General features: G+C 45.2%; 2 protein-coding genes across 4 annotated transcripts in view; one reads left to right on the top strand and one right to left on the bottom strand.

The window, feature by feature from the left end:
- LOC119973940 (centromere protein P) overlaps window positions 1–23428 on the top strand; it is a 400035-nt gene that overhangs the window by 184869 nt on the left and 191738 nt on the right. The window lies entirely within an intron of this gene.
- Window positions 1–23428, bottom strand: part of omd (osteomodulin) — a 32538-nt gene that overhangs the window by 8251 nt on the left and 859 nt on the right. The window contains exon 3 of the mRNA XM_038812602.1: window positions 2504–3441. Coding sequence (XP_038668530.1) covers window positions 2504–3419 — 916 coding nt within the window. The 5' untranslated portion in view covers window positions 3420–3441. The remainder of the gene's footprint in view (window positions 1–2503; window positions 3442–23428) is intronic.

The raw sequence follows: 23428 nt of genomic DNA, 5'->3' as shown, positions 1-23428 counted from the left end.
ATGGTATAATTACCAGGATCGGCAGAAATGTTGGAGGCCAGTTGACATTTAGCAGCCTCAGACGCAGACAAGCCTGTTTCCAGCTGGCAGTCTGGAGGCCAGGTTTTACATCAAACAGCCTTTAAGTCTTCGAGCCAAGGCAGTGAAGAAAACCTTTTTAACGGCATTTTATCTTCTCCAAGGCATGATGTTTCCCAGACTTGAGTATGCTTTCTGTATTGTGTGATAACTATAAGGTGATTTTTAACTTACAGAATGATTTAATTTGGATTTTTATTTTGTGGAACAGGGAAGTCTTAAGGAGTTCAGGGATCATAGGTATATTTTGGAACAATGGGTAAGTTCTACATAAACTGGGTGTGTGTATAATAATCCATAATCGTCTTAGTGTAGTATAGTCTTGTTTGTGTGTATTTGTCTTTAATTTAATAAATAGTCTTTAATAATTGTTGCACAACAATTGGGCTGCTTATTCTCACTGGGGTTTCACTTGACTCCTCACACCATCAAAAAAACAAAACTATGCACCCCCACAAACCGGTGTTTCATGTTGGGATACCCTCGCAGATAACATCAGCACCTTTAGCTCATCTAGCATCGCAACAAACACCTCTTTCAGTCAAACCTGGGGAGCATCCTCTTCCTTGGTAAAGACAGATTCAAAAAACTAATTTTGTACTGTAATTACGTCTCCTGCCTCCACACATGGGTTTCCTTTTTGGTTCCTAATTAGCTCACTTCTCTATGCTTTTACTCTTTATATACTATTTGGAATCCCTGTTATGTTATCTGCGAGTCTCTTCTTATACTCTCTCTTTTCCCCTCTTATTTACTTTTTCATTTCCCCTCTGAACGTTATATTTTCAGCCAGGTAGTCCGTTGATGACTGACTGAGTGTTGTTATGGGATTTCACCCATGAACTCATCAGATGTCACTTTTTGAGCTTCAAAGTATTTTCAAATTTGGCTTTAATTTCTACAAATATTTTACCGTCCATGGGAATACTGGCAGCTTCAGCAACTCTTCTCATCATGAGGCACCAGATTTGTTTTCTTTGATCAGCTCACACACCATAATAGGGGGGGGGGGGAAATCGCCAGATATTGTTGATCGCCACTGCCTGGGGTTTGATGGTAACAGATGTATTGTAATATTTATGTAAATGAATGAATTATTGAAATTTAGAAATAAAATGTACCAATTTTTAAAAATTGTTTCTTATCTCTTTCATCGTCCTATTTGCCAACCTCAGTTTCCTCTCTTTTCATGAAGCAGTTTAAGAAAGAATATAAGAAAGAGTTAACTTGAAGTGACCAGGTCAAACCTGACTGTGTTGTAAAGCTACATTAGAAGTTAAGTATGTGATCTTGCTGACAAGAAAGGAGTTGATCTCATTTGATCTCATTGTCTTGTGCATCATCGACAATTTGCTATGACAATATCCAATTTTTGACTTAGCTGATAATAGCCACAATTTCTGACCCAAGTTTAAAATAGCATGTTGAAGATGTTTTTTTGAGAAGAAGTAGACCTTCACTGGCAAAATCTCGAAGGCGTACAGTTTGAAAATAAGGGGTCTCCTATGTATAATGGCAATGAGGAGGACTTTCTTCTCTTAGAGGGTCATGAATGTTTGGAATTCTCGTTAAAAATGAGCACTGACGTATGGGTATTAGTCTGAGTTATAAAGACTTTGATTGACAAGGGAGTTAAGGGTTATAGGTGATAGGTAGGAAAAGTAAGCCATAATCACATCAGCTATGATGGCGCAGTGGTCTCAAGAGGCTGAACGGCTGACTCTGCTCTATTTCTTATGATCTTATTGCACATTAGACATTCTGGCCTCAATGTTATTATGTGGTCAGGTAGGAGTGAGCAACTCTGGTTGCTGGGGTGAGACCTGGGAACATGAAGATTCTGCTGACTTTATTGGCAAGATCGTGTTATCGTTTATTAATTTCTGTTTTCTGTATGGCAGTTTGCTGCCCAGTGCTGAGAAAATCAGTGGTGGAATGCCACAGTTGTGGCAACTCCCAGCAGTTGAGATATATTGGGTGTGTTGGGAAGAAGGTTCGCTCAGAAGGCAGTAGAAAGATCATGGGCTGGGTGTGAGGTGGGGTTGGGCAGACTGCTGGTCATGGGGGCATGGTGGACATAAGGATTGCAGGGCAGAAGTGGAAAAGATTGTGCATTTGGATGGAGGGGGTTAAGGTTGGGCATTGATATTTCATACCTGAACTGAAAGAAAGTATTGCAGAGAAAGATGAATGTAACATTTTTATGTATCATGACTGTGAATAAATATAGTATATCTTCTGCATTATATTGATGAATAAGGCAGAATCTTAGTTCTTTCTTTGACTTCAAAACAATTACCATAGCAATTTAAAGATAATACCTTAACCACTGCATTACCATGCAACTTACTGATAGCAAATCTTTATTTTTTTTAATTAATTGTGATTTTTAATTACTGAAAATGTAACATAATGTTGCCCATACTTGTAAAGTGGTTATTGTTGAGGTACAGGTGCTCGAGATCCCTTGGAACGTAGAAGGATTTTGACAGTTGGTTGTATCCTAGATTCAGCTCCATTAATTTTGAGAGGTTGAACACACCATATGGCACTTGTTTCAGCTTATTGTGTGACATCCTTAATGAGATGAGGTTTGGAGTTTTTCTGAAGTAATTTCCTGGGATAGATGATATAGAGTTGTTTTCAACTGAAAGCTGCAGTAGAGAAGCTGGAAGATCTCCTGGCATGGATTTGAGCTTGTTACTCTGAAGGTTTAACTGAATGAGACTCTTCAGTTTTCCAAGTTGATTTCCCTTGACAGCACCATCAGGGAGTTTGTTATTGCTGAGATCCAGAACTGTTACATTAATTAATGTACGAATGGTGTCAGCAGGCAGTTTAGTAAGCTGGTTGAAACTCAAAGTAAGTCTTTCAAGGGTGTTAGGAAGTGGAACTGGGACTTCTTCAAGTTTGTTGTGATCCAGTCTAAGATGAAACAGGCTTTTGAGTTTGCCAAAAACACCTTTGGGTATATTAGAAGACTTCAATTTATTATGACTAAAATTAATTTCTTGAAGTAATGTTGCATTAATAAAAGCATTTTCTGGCACACTTTCAATTTCGTTGACCTGAAGGTAAAGATGTCGCACATGTGCTGGAATATTGGGAACATACTTCAGTTTTCGATTGTTACAGTACATAGCCATAGGGTACGATGGCATGCACCGGCATTCACGAGCACACTCTCTGGGAAAGAATCTGTCTAGATCAGACTCTACAGGTGTACGAATACGTCGTTGATGCCGTGGAGCTTGAGCAAATGGATCGTCATAGTTATCTTGACAAAGCATGTTTACACTGAAGAAAAGTATTAAAATTGCCAGCCCTGTGATGAAGGCCATTCTTATGGTGACGGTTTTGGCTCTATTGAAATTAAAATGAATGCAATAAAATGGATAGTGAATCACATAAGAACACTGATAAAACAAAATGAGCACTGACAATTATGTACCCTTTCAGTAAAGAAATGGATAATATTCATTCTTATACAAATCAGGAACAATCTCCTTTTAAGAGGTTTTATGACAAATTATATATTAATATCTCAAACAGCCCATATTAATTACCCTGCTTTCACCCAGAAATGGGGAATATTTGACATTGCACCCTCGAAACTGAAGGTTGAATGATCTACTCCTGATGTTAAAACTCCTAAATCCATTACTGATGATTCCAGTTAATAATTATGTTTATATTTTTCAGGCACTGGTTGATCTAGTTCAACCTCTGCTGTATTATAGTAATATAAATACAGTTGGCACCTCCTTTGAGTGGGAGAAACTACCGTCTCAAAGGTTTGAGACATTCTCAATCAGGACCATGTCAAACACTGGCTCTATCATCTGAGAACGTCCTACCCAGTTTTCTCTGAATATCCCATCAAGCAGAATAACTACTCCCAGAAGACAATTAAGAATCTAGATCTGACCAATCAAAAGAAAAGGGGAATGATAATGTGCCAGCTTTTGCTGAGTAAGTAATTCATAATCACACAGCATCATAGAACTTACAGTGCAGGAGGAGGCCCCTCAGTCCATTTAGTCTATGCTGGCCCTTGAAATAACACTCTACTTAAACCCGTGCCTCCACCCTATCCCCGTAACCCAACCTAACCTTTTTGGACACAAAGGGGCAATTTAGCATGGCCAAATCCACCTAACCTGCACATCTTTGGACTGTGGGAGGAAACCAGAGCACGCGGAGGAAACCCGCGCAGACACGGGGAGAAAGTGCAGACATCCCAGGCTGGAATTGAACCCGGGTCCCTGGAGCTATGAGCAGCAGTGCTAAGCACTGTGCCATCGTGCCACCCTAGGGAGTCAGAAAAGGGACACAGGAATGCATGATCTATTGTAGCATTGCTGACCTGTTAGATGTTTCATTAACTGCTAATCTGACAGTGTTTTAAGTGTTCATCAATCATTCCAAACCTCTATTCATTAAGACCTGTAATTGGTTCTGTTCATCAGATAATTAGATGCTTCTGTAGGATACATCATGGCAATAAATTCATTGAACTGTTTTTTCCAACTTGTGGCACCTAAGCTACACAATGTGGCAAAGACTGACTGCTAATCCATAATTAATCACAATCTCCTATCATTCGAGCAGTGTTGATTCCCAGATAATTCTCGTTTCACCGGCTGTCTTGGCTGAATTTGACACCACAAACTGCAGCAATACATGTTGACTATGACATTTGTGATAACAAAATCTCAGGCCAGCAAGTTAATGATTTGCTAAATCCATGAAAATCATCCGGAGACCCGCCTCTGCCACAAAAGGTTTTAAAATGCCAAAGTTTGGAATTATTTAGGCTTATCCAGTAATTGGGTAGCTGCAGTTTATCCAAATGTTTCCTACTGTCACAATATGATTGGATAACATTATCAATAATATCGCTGGCTATGTTTTCAGGGTCATGGCTATTAGTAGAGAGTATCTTATCAGCCTTTTCTCACCTCCCATGATCTTGATAAGGTATTGATTTGTCATTACAGTGCATTTCTATGTCAGTCTACCATTACTAGACACTTACCATATTCCATGAACTTAACATCATTTCCAACAATACAAAGTCTTTCCTAGAGCCAAATCCAGACATAATGTCTACAGTATTCTTCATGTTGTGTCCTGCTACATGTGTAGTCTCTTTCACAGGCTGCATGTGGAGTACTATATAGTTTTGGATATTGTGATATAAGTCATCCAGGCCTTAAATGCAGTAAAGTGAACACCAAGTCGAATCATGTTAGGTATACCAGTTTAAAAACACACCTAGGTGGGCAGATAAGCAGACTGTGGTCATGGCTCTTTGCCGAGCCTTTTTATATTTCCATCTTGATTAAGAAATTGTTTACCACTAAATCTGTAAGAGGTGCAGGGCAAGAGCATTTTGAACAGAGGTGCCTTGCATGTTGCAGGTGATCATTTATAGGTCCTTGCAGAGTGTTGGATTCCACATGTACACCAACAACCCCCAGCACTACCTCAACCTTCTCTCAACCCTTTCAGTGTCTCTAAATTGACTTCTTATCCGACATCCAGTACTGAATGAGCAGAGGCTTCCTGCAACAAAGTATTGGAAAAACTGATGCCATTATTTCTAATCCCCACCAAAACATCTGTTCCTTAGCTACCAACTCCATCCCTCTCTCCATCACTGTCTATGGCTGAACCAGACAGTTCACAAATGTGGTGTCAAACCTGACCCAGATTTGAGCTTCCAAACTCAGATCTGTGCCATCACTAAGACTGCCTGGCTTAAAATATGCTTCAGCTCATGCTGAAACCCGTAATCATGTCTTTGTTACCTCTAGCATGGCTATTGCAACTCACTCCTGGTCAGACTCCAATTTCCAATGTCGAAAACTTGACTTCGAGTAAGACTCAGACAGCAAAATACAGCTTAACATCAACAGTTAATTTATTTTACTTGCCACACAGGGAGACTGCGCCTAAGCAAGGGTTAGGGCGAGAAACAATGTACAATAGTCCCCTTTGGGATATTTATACACTGGAGTAAACAAATGCCACATGACTTTGAATCTTGGCGCGTAAAAAGACATTTACTCAGCTTAAAATCCTAAAAGATCTTATTTAACTTCAAATTGTGACTCCTTACAATGCCAAGATGCATTCAAGCTGTATCGAAAATGTATCAATACATGCCTATGTGTGTGTGACAATGTGTGGAAACATGGATGTAGATAAGGAAGTGACACTACAATACACAGAAAAGGGGACCGTCCAATCTATCTTTGCCCTCTCAGCAGTATTTTCAGTTCACCACAATTATGGCCAAGTATCCCATCATGCCCTGGTTATAGTTAGCCAGAAATCTACATTTCTACCTTTTTGTCATATCCATATATGATAACCTTATTCGGGCCGTATTCTTTGTTGCTCTAGTTTGTCTGGGTTTTCTGGGGTTTTTCTGCGACAATCAAGGCCACTGCAACGGGTTTTGGGTTTATGCTTTTAGCTCCCTTACGTCAGCAGAGGTTTATAGCTATCCCTGTCAGGTATAAGCCTTTCAGAATAGGCTTAGCCAGGCCACCCAACAATACCTCGAGCCACCCTTGCCATGAACCCCACTTTCCTCGGCTTGGGTCATCATGTATCTTGGCGGCCTCTTTTCGGATGTGATTGGCCAAACTGGTGATGTTTTCGGCTGTGTCTGGTGTATAAGTGCAACACTCTAACCCTGTCAGGATGCAAGTGCCTCCCTTTACCGCCAGGGTATAGTCTAAGGCCATTCTGTTTTGTAAGACCATTGTCCGAATGGCCACCATTTCTGCAGTGATCTCATTCAGTGCCTCTGCAGTATCATTTGTTATCTTTTCTAGAGCTGCCATATTTATGGATTCCTGGGCTAACTTCCCTGTCCCATACCAAGAATAAAAATGAACAAGAACCTCTCCATCTTGGTAAGAAGTCTTACAACACCAGGTTAAAGTCCAACAGGTTTGATTCAAACACGAGCTTTCGGAGCGCAGCTCCTTCCTCAGGTGAATGACGAGGTATGTTCCAGAAACATTTATATAGACAAAGTCAGAGATGCTGGACAATGCTTGGAATGCAGGCATTTGCAGGTAATCAAATCATTACAGATCCAGGGAGAGGGATAATCACAGGTTAAAGAGGTGTGAATTGTCTCAAGCCCGAACAGTTGGTGGGATTTTGCAAGTCCAGGCCTGATGGTGGGGGGTGGATGTAATGCGACATGAATCCAAGATCCCTGTTGAGGCCGCACTCATGCGTGCGGAACTTAGCTATAAGTTTTTGCTCGGCAATTCTGCGTTGTCGCGTGTCCTGAAGACCGCCTTGGAAGACCGCTTACCCGGAGATCAGAGGCTGAATGCCCTTGACTGCTGAAGTGTTCCCCGACTGGAAGGGAACATTCCTGCCTGGTGATTGTTGCACGATGCCCGTTCATTCGTTGTCGCAGTGTCTGCATGGTCTCGCCAATGTACCACGCTTCGGGGCATCCTTTCCTGCAGCGTAAGAGGTAGACTACATTGGTTGAGTCGCACGAGTATGTGCCGCGTACCTGGTGGGTGGTGTTACCACGTGTAATGGTGGTATCCGAGTCGATGATCTGGCATGTCTTGCAGAGATTGCCCTGGCAGGGTTGTGTGGTGTCATGGTTGCTGTTCTGAAGGCTGGGTAATTTGCTGCAAACAATGGTTTGTTTGAGGTTGCGCGGTTGTTTGAAGGCCAGTAGTGGGGGTGTGGGGATGACCTTGGCAAGACGTTCATCTTCATTGATGATGTGTTGAAGGCTGAGAAGAAGATGTCGTAGTTTCTCCGCCCCAGGAAAGTACTGGACGACGAAGGGTACTCTGTCAGTGGTGTCCCGTGTGTGTCTTCTGAGGAGGTCGGTGCGGTTTTTTGCTGTGGCGCGTTGGAACTGTCGATCGATGAGTCGAGCGCCATATCCCGTTCGTACGAGAGCATCTTTCAGCATCTGTAGGTGTCTGTTACGCTCCTCCTCGTCTGAGCAGATCCTCATGATGCTCCACTTCTCCAGCTTTCACCCAAAACACATTAAAGAAGCCATCCCCTACGGACAAGCCCTCCGTATACCCAGGATCTGCTCAGACGAGGAGGAGCGTAACAGACACCTACAGATGCTGAAAGATGCTCTCGTACGAACGGGATATGGCGCTCGACTCATCGATCGACAGTTCCAACGCGCCACAGCAAAAAACCGCACCGACCTCCTCAGAAGACACACACGGGACACCACTGACAGAGTACCCTTCGTCGTCCAGTACTTTCCTGGGGCAGGGAAACTACGACATCTTCTTCGCAGCCTTCAACACATCATCAATGAAGATGAACGTCTTGCCAAGGTCATCCCCACACCCCCACTACTGGCCTTCAAACAACCGCGCAACTTCAAACAAACCATTGTTTGCCGCAAATTACCCAGCCTTCAGAACAGCGACCACGACACCACACAACCCTGCAATCTCTGCAAGACATGCCAGATCATCGACTCAGATACCACCATTACACGTGGTAACACCACCCACCAGGTACGCGGCACATACTCGTGCGACTCAACCAATGTAGTCTACCTCTTACGCTGCAGGAAAGGATGACCCGAAGCGTGGTACATTGGCGAGACCATGCAGACACTGCGACAACGAATGAACGGGCATCGTGCAACAATCACCAGGCAGGAATGTTCCCTTCCAGTCGGGGAACCATTCTGCAGTCAAGGGCATTCAGCCTCTGATCTCCGGGTAAGCGTTCTCCAAGGCGGTCTTCAGGACACGCGACAACGCAGAATTGCCGAGCAAAAACCTATAGCTAAGTTCCGCACGCATGAGTGCGGCCTCAACAGGGATCTTGGATTCATGTCGCATTACATCCACCCCCCACCATCAGGCCTGGACTTGCAAAATCCCACCAACTGTTCGGGCTTGAGACAATTCACACCTCTTTAACCTGTGATTATCCCTCTCCCTGGATCTGTAATGATTTGATTACCTGCAAATGCCTGCATTCCAAGCATTGTCCAGCATCTCTGACTTTGTCTATATAAATGTTTCTGGAACATACCTCGTCATTCACCTGAGGAAGGAGCTGCGCTCCGAAAGCTCGTGTTTGAATCAAACCTGTTGGACTTTAACCTGGTGTTGTAAGACTTCTTACTGTGCTCACCCCAGTCCAACGCCGGCATCTCCACATCATGGCTCTCCATCTTGGTTATTGCCCTTCTCTTTCTAAAGGTGTTCAAAGCATTTCAGGGGAACAATGTAAGAGTGGTGAATATAGGGAACCACAGAGCCCACGTAGCAGAACCCTGACCAGTTAAAGGATAGGCCTAAGTTCTCAATTGACTGATCTGATCTCCAGTCCAGTGAGTGACAAACATAATGCTTCTAGTCATTTTATTGTAAAGCACGAGGTGAAGGATACCCTTCCCACTCAATAAACCTGAGGTCACCCATAATGCTGCTGCTGATATCCAAACTCTGTTCACCATTCACCCTTGCACTTGCCGACCTATATTACCGTCCAGTTAAGCCATGTATTAATTTTAGAATTCTCATCCCTGTTTTCAATCTTTCCATGCCTCCCCAATCTCCATCTCTAATTTTCTCCAGGCCCACAATCCTCTGAGTTATCTGCACTTTTCTAATTCTGGACTCTTCAGTATTCCTGATTTTAGTTGCTCCATTGTTGGTGGCAGTGTCTTTGGCTGCTGAAGACTAAGCTCTAGGGTTCCCTTCTGAATCCTCTCCACCTCTCTTTCCTCCTTTAAGACATTCATAAAAACCTCCCTCCTTGACCAAGTTTTTTGCCACCTACCAGAATATCTCCTGCAGCTTGGTGTCAGATTTTATTTGATAATGTTTCTATGAATTATCTTGAGACATTTTCTTATTTTAAATGTAACATATAAATGTAAATTGTTATTGCGCTACGGTGAAGCTCTGCAGTACTGATGAACCAATTGTCCTGGATTATAAAACATATAGTGCAGAAGCTGGCCATTCGGCCCATCGACACATTTAAGCCCTTACTTCCACCCTATCCCCGTAACCCAATAACCCTTCCGAATCTTCTTTGGTCCTGAGGGCAATTTATCATGGCCACGTCTTTGAACTGTGGGAGGAAACCGGAGCACCCAGAGTAAACCCACGCAGACACTGGGAGAACGTGCAAACTCTGCACAGACAGTGACCCAGCAGGGAATCAAACCTGGGACCCTGGCGCTGTGAAGCCACAGTGCTATCCACTTGTGCTACTGTGCTGCCCCCTGGGGCAGTATGTACTGGTTCATAATAGTTCTATCATTTGGAAGTGTGTTTCTTCTCTTATCTCTAGATAACCATGTAAACAAATGCCCGAACAAGTAGGTGGTCTTTGTTAGGCTGGCAAACTTAATCATTTTGTTTGTTTAAGCCACAGATACTCTGGAATAGTGCTAAGACTTAGTTTGTTGCAAACCTACATGCTCTAAACCTACATAAAATGGCTATGACCTTATGGGGCAGTGTATGTATGAAGATCAGGCAAAGGTAAACATTACCTGAGGGATTTTGTTGTTTACCCCAGCCAAAACAAAAAAAAACCAAATGTTGAAGCTATGGGTGGAATTTTACAGCCCGGGTGGGGTGAGGTCATAAAAGACAGCAAGCCATTGGCAGGTAGTTTGTTTCTGCAAGAAACACCAATTATCTGGTGTATCAGTAAACAGGATGCAGCTGACTCTCATTCCTGTCAGGATATAACAAACTATTCATTAGTATAGGTTGACACTGACAGGTCAACATCTGTGTTCAACAATATGCTTTAAACATGTGATGAGCAATACATTTTAAACCACACTGGAACCTAGCTGACGGAAATGAGAACATATGGAAGATTTATGTTTACATAGCACATCATGTCTCTTAATGTTACATACAACAAATTACTGTGATTTTTTTTACCTCATCAGATTTTTACTTGGAATGAAAATCAGGAAAAAACTATTAGATCAGGACCAGTTTTTTTTTGTTTGTTTTTGGGGCAGAACAATGGCAAAGTGGTTCGCAATGCTGCCTCACAGCTCCAGGGACCCGGGTGCACTTCCGGCCTCGGATGACTGTGGAGTTTGCACTTTCTCCCCGTGTCTGCGTGGGTTTCCTCCGGGTGCTCTGGTTTCCTTCCACAGTCCAAAGATGTGCAGGTTAGGTGGATTGGCCATGCTAAATTGCCCCTAGTGTCCACAAGGTTAGGTTGGATTACTGGGTAATGGGGATAGGGTGGAGGTAAGTTTAAATAAAGTGCTCTTTCCCAGGGCCAGTGCTGACTCGATGGGCTGAATTGCCTTCTATACTGTAAATTCTATGATTCTAGTGATTGAATGGAATATTGACGAAACCACCAGGAAAACCAGTCTTCAAATAGCCTCATGGGATCTTTTTAGTGTTGGCTTGGCCCACTCGCAGCATTTATAATAATAATAATAATCTTTATTGTCACAAGTAGGCTTACATTAACACGGCAATGAAGTTACTGTGAAAAGCCCCGAATCGCCACATTCCGGCACCTGTTGGGTACACAGAGGGAGAATTCAGAATGTCCAATTCACCTAACAGCATGTCTTTCGGTACTTGTGGGAGGAAACCGGAGCACTCGGAGGAAACCCACGCAGGTACTCGGAGAACGTACAGACTCCACACAGACAATGACCCAAGTCGGGAATCGAACCTGGGATCCTGGAGCTGTGAAGCAACAGTGCTACCCACTGTGCTACCATTTTTACTTCTGTCAGATGTTTGTGAATTCATGACCCACTTCAGAACTTCAGCACATAGGGTGCGGTTCTCCGACCCCATGCCGTGCGAATCAGGCCACACCACCCTGGCACCCCCACGCGATTCCCCCCCCCCCCCCCCCCCGGCGTTTTGAGACAGGCTGCTGGGAGAATCGCCGCTCGCCGTTTCTAACGGCGACTGCCGATTCTCTGGCCCGGATGGACCGAGCGGCCTGCCGAATCTGACCGGTTCACGCTGGCGCCAACCACACCTGGTCGCTGCCGGCGTGAACATCGCGCGACCGCTGTGTGTGGGGCCTGTGGGGGGGCGGAGGGAGGATCGAGCATCAGGGGCGTGCTCAGGAGGGGTCTGGCCCCCGAGCGGTGCCCACCGATCGTCGGGCTGGCGGCTCTGAAAGACGCACTCTTTTCCCTCCGCTGCCCCGGCAAGATCAATCCGCCATATCTTGCGGGGCAGCGGAGGGGAAGACAGCGGAGGGGAAGATTGACGCGCCGCCGCTCCTAGGAGGTTCACCAGGATGTTACCTGGTATGGTGGGTGCTAGCTATGAAGAAAGGTTGAGTAGATTAGGATTGTTTTCATTGGAAAGACAGAGGTTGAGGTGAGACCTGATTGAGGTCTACAGAATTATGAGAGGTATGGACAGGGTGGATAGCAACAAGCTTTTTCCAAGAGTGGGGGTGTCAATTACAAGGGGTCACGATTTCAAGGTGTGAGGGGAAAAGTTTAAGGGAGATGTGCGTGGAACATCAGGTGGGTGCCTGGAATGCTTTGCCAGCGGAGGTGGTAGAGGCGGGTACGATAGCATAATTTAAGATGCATCTGGACAGATATATGAACGGGTGGGGAACAGAGAGAAGTAGACTTTGGAAAATAGGTACCAGGTTTAGATAAATTATCTGGATCGGCACAGGCTGGGAGGGCCGAAGGGCCTGTGCCTGTGTGTAATTTTCTTTGTTTTTTGTAGCCCCGGGGGGGGGGGGGGGGAGGGGGGGGGGGGGGAGGGGGGGGGGAGCGGCCTTCGACGCCGGAGTGGAACACTCCGGGTTTCACTCTGGTGTCAGCACTTTGTCTCCCTTTGGGAGAATTTCACCCATCGTCTCAGCTGACAATTCAGTGCAGTATAAAGTGGAGATGTTTACCTAATACCCAGTCTGCCTGTTTAGATGGAAGTCAAAGATTTATGGCACTATTGAAAGTGAGTGGCGTAGTTCTCCCTATGTTCTGCCCAGCAATAATCCCTCAACTCACACTTGCAAAACAAATTAACTCATCATTTATTTTACTACTATTTGCAGGACCTTGCTGTGCGCAAAGTATCTGTCACATTTGACTATATTGCAGCAGTTAATTTCAAAGTTGACTGTTTCCAAAGTACTTTTAGATGCCTGAAGACCTGATAATTGTAGAATATATATGTGGGGGGCACGGTAGCACAGTAGTTAGCACTGCTGCCTCCCAGTGCCAGAGATCCGAGTTCAATACCGACCTTGGGTGACTACTTGAAGTTCGTACTTTCTCCTGTGCCTGCATGTTTTTTTTCCGGGTGCTCCGGTTTCCTCCCACTGTCCAAAGATGTGCAGGTTAGATAGATTGACCATGCTCAATTGCCCCTTAGTGTCCAGGGATGTGCAGGTTAGGTTATGGGACAGGCTGGGCGGGAAGTGGACTTGGTTAGAGTGCTCTTTCGGAGGATTGGTGCAGACTTGATGGGCCGAATGGCCTCCTTTTGCACTGTAGGAATTCTATCATTCTATGATTTCAATGTAAGTGGCAGTTCTTTTGTATAATGGCCACTTGTGCCATCAAAATAGGCAGACGTATTTGAAAGATGCATCGCTAAAATGCAGTATTGGAGTGATAACCTAGTTTTTATCTATCTAAGAATACGATTAAAACCTCCAGCCTTTTCACTCCCAAGACTAGCGCAATTTTAAATAAGCCAGATTAGCAAATGGTTGATGCCTATCGATTAACTTTTCTGTCACATAATAATTATGAGTACCGTTATAACCCCAATGGAGATCCTGGGATCAGGACCATACGGTTTCCCATTACCTCCTCGGAATACAAACTACCCCTTTGCAATAAGTCCACAGAGGCAGAAGTCCATTCACCAGAATCCCTTTTATTAACAAAACCAACAGCAGTTTGACCATGTGTATTCCGCTTGCTATCTACACTGGGAGTGCCGAGGATCTGACACTCCCTGTTATATACAAAGAAGAGGTTCCCTGATTGGCCCACTAATCAGGGACCTTGTATTTCAATTGGTCAATCTCAGAGATCTGGTCTAAGACATTACACTCTTTAAGAGGGTGAGGCTTCCTCTTTTCAAGGAGAGCCCCAACTCGCACAAAGAACCCAGCCTTGTTGCAGTTTGGGGAAGGAGACCCTTAAGGAAATGGAGGAGTTTGGATTGTATCGTAATAAACCTGTTCATTAATTTCTATTGTCTATGTATCCTGCTTACCACGGATTCAACATTGGTGACAAGGGTGGGATGGAGCTGCCATCGACAACGGTTGCTAGGCACCCGGTCCACTTCGTCTAGACCTCGGGAGGCCCCTGTACTGACGGCCAAAATGTCGCACATAAGATAACCCAAGCCATTTAATGCAGGTACAGAAGATTGTGAACAATACTTCGAATGCATGCCATATTTTTTAAAGACAAATGCGATTATCAGCGATGAGAGACAAACTGTAGTATTGCCTGACACACCCGGACCACCCAGATACCCGGCCGTTCTCCGCCCTAGTGGTCAGAGTGGGGGAGCAATTCGACTGGAAACCACCGCTCATCGTTCACCGCTTCTGGTTCCACATGGCTACATAGGCCAATGCAGCGTCGGTGAGTGACTTCCTGGCCCGTTTCCGAAAACTGGCAGAGACTTGTGAATGCCAAGCAACTTTAAATGAGACACTCGAACACCGCTTAGTGTATGGATAGTGTTGCTACACAGAATAAATTACAAGCTGAGGCCCACTTGGATCTGCAATGCGCAGTGGAGATAGTTATCTCTGAGAAAGCGCCGAACAAGGGGTCCAGGAACACCAGGGAATGATGGTGATCAGTCTGGGACACCGAAGTGAGCATCACTCACATGGCTAGGACTGAGGAAGTCGGCCCTCGGCAGGGGGACACTTACTTGAGACGTGAAGAAATGATATGCGCAGATTGAGAAGGAGGGCATGGTTGTCGGCATCAAGAAATTTGATCAGTATGTCTACGGGCATTGCTTCACTGTTCCACGGACCACATACCTCTCCTCAGACTCTTCAAAGAAAATCGGGCGATTCCTCCTGTTGTTTCCGCCCGTATCCAGCGATGGGCACTGCTGCTGGCAGCATATGATTATGCTCTGGAACACTGCTCCTGGGCAAAGATTCCTCATCCCGACATGTTAAGCAACCTGTCCCTGCCAATCAGGCCACCTACATCAATGGCGGCCGGCGAGGTAATTGCTGCCCTCCATTTCATGGATTCATTACCAGTCAGGCCATCCCGCATCCGCGGGTGGACCCAGATTGGTCCTCAGCTATCATATGTCTGCCACATGGTGTGTAATGCGGCTCAGCATCGAGCTTTCCCCCAGGAGCTGAAGGCCTACAGCTGAAGTCCACCACGAAGATGCAGGAGCCCAGCATGGAGGACGGAGTGCTTCTTTGGGGGACCCCCATGGTGGTCCCTGAACGTGGAGGATGTGGCTCGCTCCTGATGGGCCTCCACAATGGACACCCAGGGGAGTCTAAGATAAAAATGTTGGCTTTCAGCTATTTTTGGTGGCCTGGCATAAACCCGGACATCGAGTGGGTGGCCCAGAGCTGCGTCCAATGTCAGGCACACCAGAAGTTGCCCCCTGCAACCCAGCTCCAACCATGGGAATGGCCGGGTCGCCCATGGTCTCGCCTCCATATAGACTTCGCGGGCTCCTTTCAGGCGCATTGATCCTCATCCTCGTCACTGCATTTCAAGTGGATGAGGTCCTCAAGATGCAGGCAACGACAGCCCAGGCCACCATAGAGAAACTCCGGCACATTTTTAATATGCAAGGCATACCTGGGGTGCAGGTCTCAGACAAGGGTGTGGCTTTTGTGAGTGCAGAATCAACATTCTTGGGGGTTACCATTGATCAGAACCTGAAATGGACGAGCCATATTAATACTCTGGCTACCAGGGCAGGTCAAGGCTAGGAATCCTACGGTGAGTAACTCTCCTCCTGATCCCCACAAAGCCTGTCCCCCATCTACAATGCACAAGTCAGGAATGTAATGGAATACTCTTCACTTGCCTGGATGAGTGCAGCTCCAACAACACTGAAGAAGCTCGACACCATCCAGGACAAAGCAGCCCACTTGTTTGCTCCCTTCCACAAAAATTCAAACCCTTCACCACCGACTAACAGTAACAGCCCTGTTTACCATCTACAGGATGTACTGCTGTAACTCACCAAGGTTCCTTAGAAAGCACTTTCCAAACCCAGGACCACTCCCATCTAGAAGGATAAGAGCAGCAGATACCTGGGAACCCCACCATCGGGATGTTCCCCTCCAAGACACACACCAACCTGACATGGAAATATATCGCTGTTCCTTCACTGTCGCTGGGGCAACATCCTGGAACTCCCTCTGTAACAGCACAGTGGGTGTACCTACACTTCAGGAAGGCAACTCACCACCACCTTCTGAAGGGCAACTAGGGATGGGCAATAAATGCTGGCCTAACCAGCAATGCCCACATCCCATAAGTGAATTTAAAAAAAAATGAATTTTCAGCATTCTTGTCCACCAATGGGATCCATCACGTGAGGATTGCCCCGTACCACCGAGCTTCAAATGGGTTGGCCAAGAAGGTGGTGCAAACTTTCAAGCTTGGGATGAAGAAGCAGACATCGGGGGCTGGATTCTCCGACCCGCTACGCCACTTTTCAGCCTCGACCCGTTGGCGGGATTCTCCGTTACGCCGGCCGATCAATGGGGTTTCCCATTGTAGGGAAGCCCCACGCTGTCTGGAAACCCCCGGCGAAACGGAGAATCCCGCCGGTGGAGAATCCTGTCCCGGGTTCCTGGGAGACCCACTTCGCCAGATTCTTATTCTGCTACCAGACAACGCTGCATGCCACGACAGGCATCGCGCCAGCCAGATGTTGATGAATCGCCACTTCCGCGCCCGGTTACGTCTCTGTTCTCCAGATATTGGCGGGAATATCCACCGCGATCAGGATCAAACCGTGTCGGTCACAGGCCGCCACAAGTTGCTGTGTAAGTTTGTCCCAGGAGACTTGGTACACGTCGGAATTTCGGCGATGAAGCCGCTGGTATCCTGGGAATCGTGTTGGAAAAAATGGTACCCATTTTTGGTACCGTGGGTCTAATTGCCATGTGGACCACCTTCGAAGCTACATGCCAGACCCTCCAGCCTTACCAGCTATTAATTAAGACGTCCCAGTGCCACTGTCTTCTGCACTGCCTCTGCCGATATAAGCCTGCTGCTGTCACACTGTGCCTGAATGCCATCCAGAGGCGAAACAGTAAGGCCCAATGCACTTACCTAATGGATGTGGACATTGTTCCAGACTTTGGGGTGTGGCGGGGGAATGTTATAACCCCAATCAAGGTCCCGGGATGAGGACCATATGGTTTCCCATGACCTCCCCAGAATATGAACTGACCCTTTAAGGGGGCGGGGCTTTCCGTTAACAAGGAGAGCCACCGCTCACATAAAAACCTTGGCCTGGGTGCAGGTCGGGGAAGGAAACCCTTTGTTAAAAAAATATATTTTATTATTGTCGCAAGTAGGCTTGTATTAACACTGCAATCATAGAATCATAGAATTTACAGTGCAAAAGGAGGCCATTCGGCCCATCGAGTCTACACTGGTCCTTGGAAAGAGCACCCTCCAACCTATTCCCGTAGCCCAGTAACCCCACCAAACTTTTTGAGACACAAAAGGCAATTTAGCATGACCAATCCACCAAACCTGTTAAATTGAGCCTCAGGTACCTAACCAAAGGGTCCAATTAAGATGGCAATTAGAAATCAAGTGGGAATTAGTAGCAAATCTTTGCCGAATTATTTTAACTGCTACCCTAGAGTACCGATACTCGTTCCTGCATTCTTAAATATGAATAATATTTTGTAAGCCTATGGCTGAACCTTTGTTTTCTTATGGAGTTCATCTAAAACTTTTAGGATTCCCTTTTTTCAGGATTTTCAGAACATACTGTAATATTTGAAGGCAGTTTGGAAACAAAATCCAAGTAAATCACCTTTGAGGACATGGTAATACATAAATTTAGTATTTCATAATTTAGTATATTGTCCTGTCAAACATCTCAGCATCTGTAATCTGAAAAGCCAAGTGGATCAATGTCCTGTCAATGGCTGTAATTTTAGAGACTTAAGTCAGGGAGATCCAGCCAACTGTCCATCAGCCTTATCTGATCTGGCATAAAAGATATACAGTGGTTCTTTCCAAAAGCTGTGTCCCACTTTCATTCCATTTAAGAAATTGTGATTCTTCTTCGCTCTTTCTCCATATAAATGGAGTTTGAATAACATTGTAAATGCTTCAATTTCTAAAAGTTTCTGGTTTATGCTAAATCCCACTGCAATTCCATATTTGTTTGTTTAAATGGCTCTGAAGTATTTGGTAAGTTTGTTCATGTATTTTACTATGCTAACTTCTAGCCGCAGGCAACCCAACGAGTCAATAAAAGGTAATGCTGAAAGTTGCAGTTATACAGTTGGGTGTAGTATATTAACATGGATGAAAGATGATTAACAGATAGGGTGCTCCACAGTCTAAAGATGTGGATTGTTCACGCTAAATTGCCTTTTAGTGTGCAAAGATGCGAAGGTTAGGTGGGGTTACAGGGCTACAGGGATAGGACAGGAGGAGTGAACTTGGTAAGGTGCCCTTTCGGAAGATCGGTGCAGACCCGATGGGCTGAATGGCCTCCTTCTGCACTGTAGGGACTCTGAGGAAGCAGAGACTAGGGATATCAGAGGCATTTTCAAGTTAATCTTTCAGGGACAACACGGGCTGCAGGGTTGTCTCCTCTGGGTCAAAGTCTACCCACAAAGGAAGTGGCTAATCATCATCATAGAATTTACAGTGCAGAAGGAGGCCATTCAGCCCATCGAGTCTGCACCGGCTCTTGTAAAGAGCACCCTACCCAAGGTCCACACCTCCACCCTATCCCCATAACCCAGTAACCCCACCCAACACTAAGGGCAATTTTGGACACTATGGACAATTTAGCATGGCCAATCCACCTAACCCGCACATCTTTGGACTGTGGGAGGAAACCGGAGCACCCGGAGGAAACCACCGCACACATGGGGAGAATGTGCAGACTCAGCACTGACAGTGACCCAAGCCGGGAATCGAACCTGGGACCCTGGAGCTGTGAAGCAATTGTGCTAACCACTGTGCTACCGTGCTACCCAATGCGGCAGCCTGAGACCCCTGCTGAAAGAAGGGATAAAAGGCTCATGCTGCAACTCGGAGTTTGATGGAGCACACCATAGGGATCCTGAAAATGAGGTTTCTGTGTCTCGACTGGTGGTGGAGCACTACAGTACACTCACGCTCCACAACCTGGCTTTGTGGAGGAAGTCGAAGGGAACAAGCGTGATGAAATCCTAGAAGATGAGAATGACAGTGCCTTTGGCCAATCAAGCATGCACTGACCTACCTAATCTCATTTACCAGCACTTGGCTCACAGCCTTGAATGTTATGATGTGCCAAGTGCTCACCCAGGTACTTTTTAAAGGATTGAGGCAACCCGTCTGTATCACCCTCCCAGGCAGTGCATTCCAGACCATCACCACCCTCTGGATAAAAAGGATTTTCCTCGCATCCCCCCTTAGCCTTCTGCCCCCCACCTTGAACTTGTGTCTCCTCATGACTGACCCTTCAACTAAGGGGAACAGCTGCTCCCTGTCCATGCCCCTCATGATCTTGTACACCTTGATCAGGTCGCTCCTCAGTCTTCTCTGCTCCAGCGGAAACAACCCAAACCATATCAACCTCTCTTCATAACTTAAATGTTCCATCTCAGGCAACATCCTGGTGAATCACCTCTGCACCCCGTCCAGTGCAATCACATCCTTCCTATAATGTGGCGACCAGAATTGCACACAGTATTCCAGCTGTGCCCTCAACAAAGTTCTATACAAGTCCGACATGACCTCCCTGCATTTGTAAACTATGCCTCAATTGATAAAGGCAAGTGTCCCATATGCTTTTTTCACCACTCTATTAACTTGCACTTCTGCCTTCAGAGACCTATGGACAGACATGCCAAGGTCCCTTTGTTCTTCGTTGGTGTTGTGCTGCTCATTGAATGCTTCCTTGTCAAATTACTTCTTTCGAAGTGTATCTGGCAGGCCTATAATGCACCAAGCATTTCTGTATGTATATCCATCAACCTTTTTCTGACTGTTGCCCCATTAAAGTCCACACCTGAATTCTCTGCAGCAGAATGTATGTGCCAACTCACCCTCTTGCGAGCTGCAATTGCACTACCCATGCCCCTGTCCTGGCTGCAACCTATTCAAGTCCAACATTTCACCATGTGCAGATCCCATTTCTAGTCTAGCCTTGAGAGTAAGTGCAGTGCCAAAAACTGAGCTAGTGGCTGTGAGTGTGAGAATAAATGACATGCTTCTTCATCATCAGTCTTTTCTTGCTCCTGTACCTTGCGAATTTGCAATCCATGGGTCTCCATAAAGAATATGGTGAGGTTGGGGCAGGCGGGCGGGGTTGGGGTGGTGGTGAGACGGACGCAGGGTTGTGAGGAGTGGGTGGTGGTGTGGCAATTAGGATCAGGCAAGAATTGCATGCTTACACCATTTGTAGCTTGTAAATCAGAAATGAGTGTGGGTTGAGGGGGAAAGAATATTTGTATTTGAACTTTCAGCCCTGATGCTGACCAGGGGCTCGGTCTTTGCCACTTTAACAAGTATTGTATCCTCCAGCGGGGTGAAAACATGCAGTCTGATGACTCTTTGTCAAAGGTAACAGACAGAGAAAGTGGGAAATATTTATAATGTGGAGTGAGAATGAAAGATGAGTCATAGCCACAGAAAGCCAGGGAAACTGGGTGCTAATGGCCACAGATATCAAGGGGAAAGAGTGCTAATGGCAGTCCCCAGAGAGAACAAAAGATGTGAAAGGTCAAACAGCAGAGAAACTAACATCAGAGGGTGAACTGTAGATGTGGGGGGAGGGAAGGGGGAAGCAGGAAGTAAAGAGGAGAAAGGGTAAGGAAAGGTGGGTAAGATGGGGGGGGGGGATATCTATTAAGAAAGACAAGAAAGAAAGAAATGGTAAAAGACAGTTAAACTGAATTAGGATGAAAACAAATGGGTCGAGGTGGGGTAGAGCTAATCATCTGAAGTTGTTAAATTCGATGTTGAGACCGGAAGGTGCCTAACTGGAAGATGAGATGTTGTTCCTCAAGTTTGCGTTGAGCTTCATTGGAACATTGCAGCAGGCCATTGCACAGACATGTCTTTGTTAAAATGGCAAGCAATGGGAAGGTCGGGGTCCTGAATATGCACAGAACGAAGACGCTCAGCAAAGCGATCACCCAGTCTGCGCTTGGTCTCTCTGATATAGAGGAGACCACATTGGGAGCAGCAAATACTGTAGACCAAATTGGAAGAGATGCAAGTGAAACGCTGCTTAACCTGGAATGAGTGTTTTGGGCCTGGGATGTTAAGCATGGAAGAGGTAAAGCGGCAGGTGTTACACCTTCTGCGATTGCATGGGAAGGTGCCATGGGTGATGGTAGAGGTACTGGGTATGGTGGAGGAGTGGACTAGAGGGAACGGTCTCGGAGGGAACGGTCTCTGCAGAATGCACTGCCACCCTAGCACCCAGGCAGTGCCCTTGTCATCATGGCAGTTCCATCCAGGCACATTGGCCGTGACAGGGTGGCAGTGTCAAGATGCCAGCTGGGCAGTACTAAGGTGCCCGCGTTCCAGGGGGAGGGCCAGGGGGCCACCCTGCACTTATCCTGATCACCCAGTGGTCTCTGATGGCCCCCGTTTGTGTGGACCAGTGCTGAACGTCGTCCAGATGCAGCCTCACTGAGAGGCCGGAGAATCGAGATGAGGCCGGTGGATGCTAGGTAAGTTCGCTGGTTTAAAACTGGGTTCGTGCAAGCTGTTTGGTACCACCCCTTTGTGGGCGTGATTCGGATTGCGACGCCTCGTGAATCCCGTGAGGCGTGAAGACTGTCTGGAAGCCCATTCACCGGCTACTTCGCACTCAAGGGAGAGCGCAACGTAGCCGGTGGATCTAGCCCAGAATCTATCACTGCCATCAAAATATGCCCCTATGTTTTCTTGTATTTCTATACATTTGTTCACCTTTATTTTTTTATCCAGGGTAAGAAAAACAGAGAATTTGTTTTAGACAGAGATGGGGGGGGGGGGGGGGGGGGGGGAGAGAGGGGGGAGAGAGGGGGGGAGTGTATAGAAACTGATGCAGTGAAAATTAACACTTAATTAATTTTTCTCTAACAAATCCGTTTTATAGTATTATTTTGTTGAGCTTTCAAAGTTCTGTTTATTTAGGTCTGTCGTCTTGTTTCCTGTAAGAGTAAATAAACATTCAATTCCGTGAAGGTCTATATCAAATCTTTTTTTATAATGCTACTTTCAATTAACCCACTTTTATTTTGTTTGTCATTATTTTTTAAATTTTGAATTAATAACAGCAAAGCAGATTCTTCTAATTAGTCAAGCTGACTCCATATTGACTTGTTTTCATTGTTTTTATTTCTAATTTCATCATTTGGCAAAAGCACACCTGAAATGTTAATTCTGTCTCACTCAGTTGAAAGATCTTTGACATGGCTATTAACATAGCTTTTGACAGCTCAGGTAAAGACTTTGGATTTTGATTTAATTTTTTTAATTGTTGTTTCGCTGCTTACCCACTCTTCCTCCTGCTTCAGTATTTTACAATTCCAGAATATATAGAGGTTTTAAAAAAATTAATTATGTCAAAAGTCCTAATGCAGGACATGGAAATGCTTACACGAGAATAAATTATTTGAAATATATATTTTGACACAATTTCACATCTTTAAGTCAAATTAAGTATGAACTCCAGTGAAATTATCTAATACAAGAAATTTTAAGTAATGTTTGCCATTGTAAATTAACTGAAGTATTGCTGAACATAAAATAATTTTACAGCTGTAACTGTATTAATATCTACTTTTTATAATTCCACCTAAATAAACACCTGAATTATTATGTCTGGAAATATTATACAGTTAATATGGTACAGCTTCATTTTGCAGAAAATCATTTAGTATGACTAAAAACAGCATCTCCTAATTTGGGGAGGGGGAGAAAATGGAGCAGTCATCCTTATCAGGACATTGCGCAATATAAGTTCTTTCTTTGAGGCCAAAGACTTAGTGATCTCAAAATACATTACATTTTAAGTAACTTATTTCATTTTTGTTGTGTTAGCTGTATACGTTTATTGGAGATTTGAGGTAATTTTGGTGCTGAACTTAAAATAACAATTTTAACTCT

This window comes from Scyliorhinus canicula, chromosome 11 (genome assembly GCF_902713615.1).
Source record: "Scyliorhinus canicula chromosome 11, sScyCan1.1, whole genome shotgun sequence".
NCBI lineage: Eukaryota > Metazoa > Chordata > Chondrichthyes > Carcharhiniformes > Scyliorhinidae > Scyliorhinus > Scyliorhinus canicula.
The sequence above is the reverse complement of the archived record's forward strand: the minus strand, read 5'-3'. Positions and strand labels throughout refer to the sequence as shown.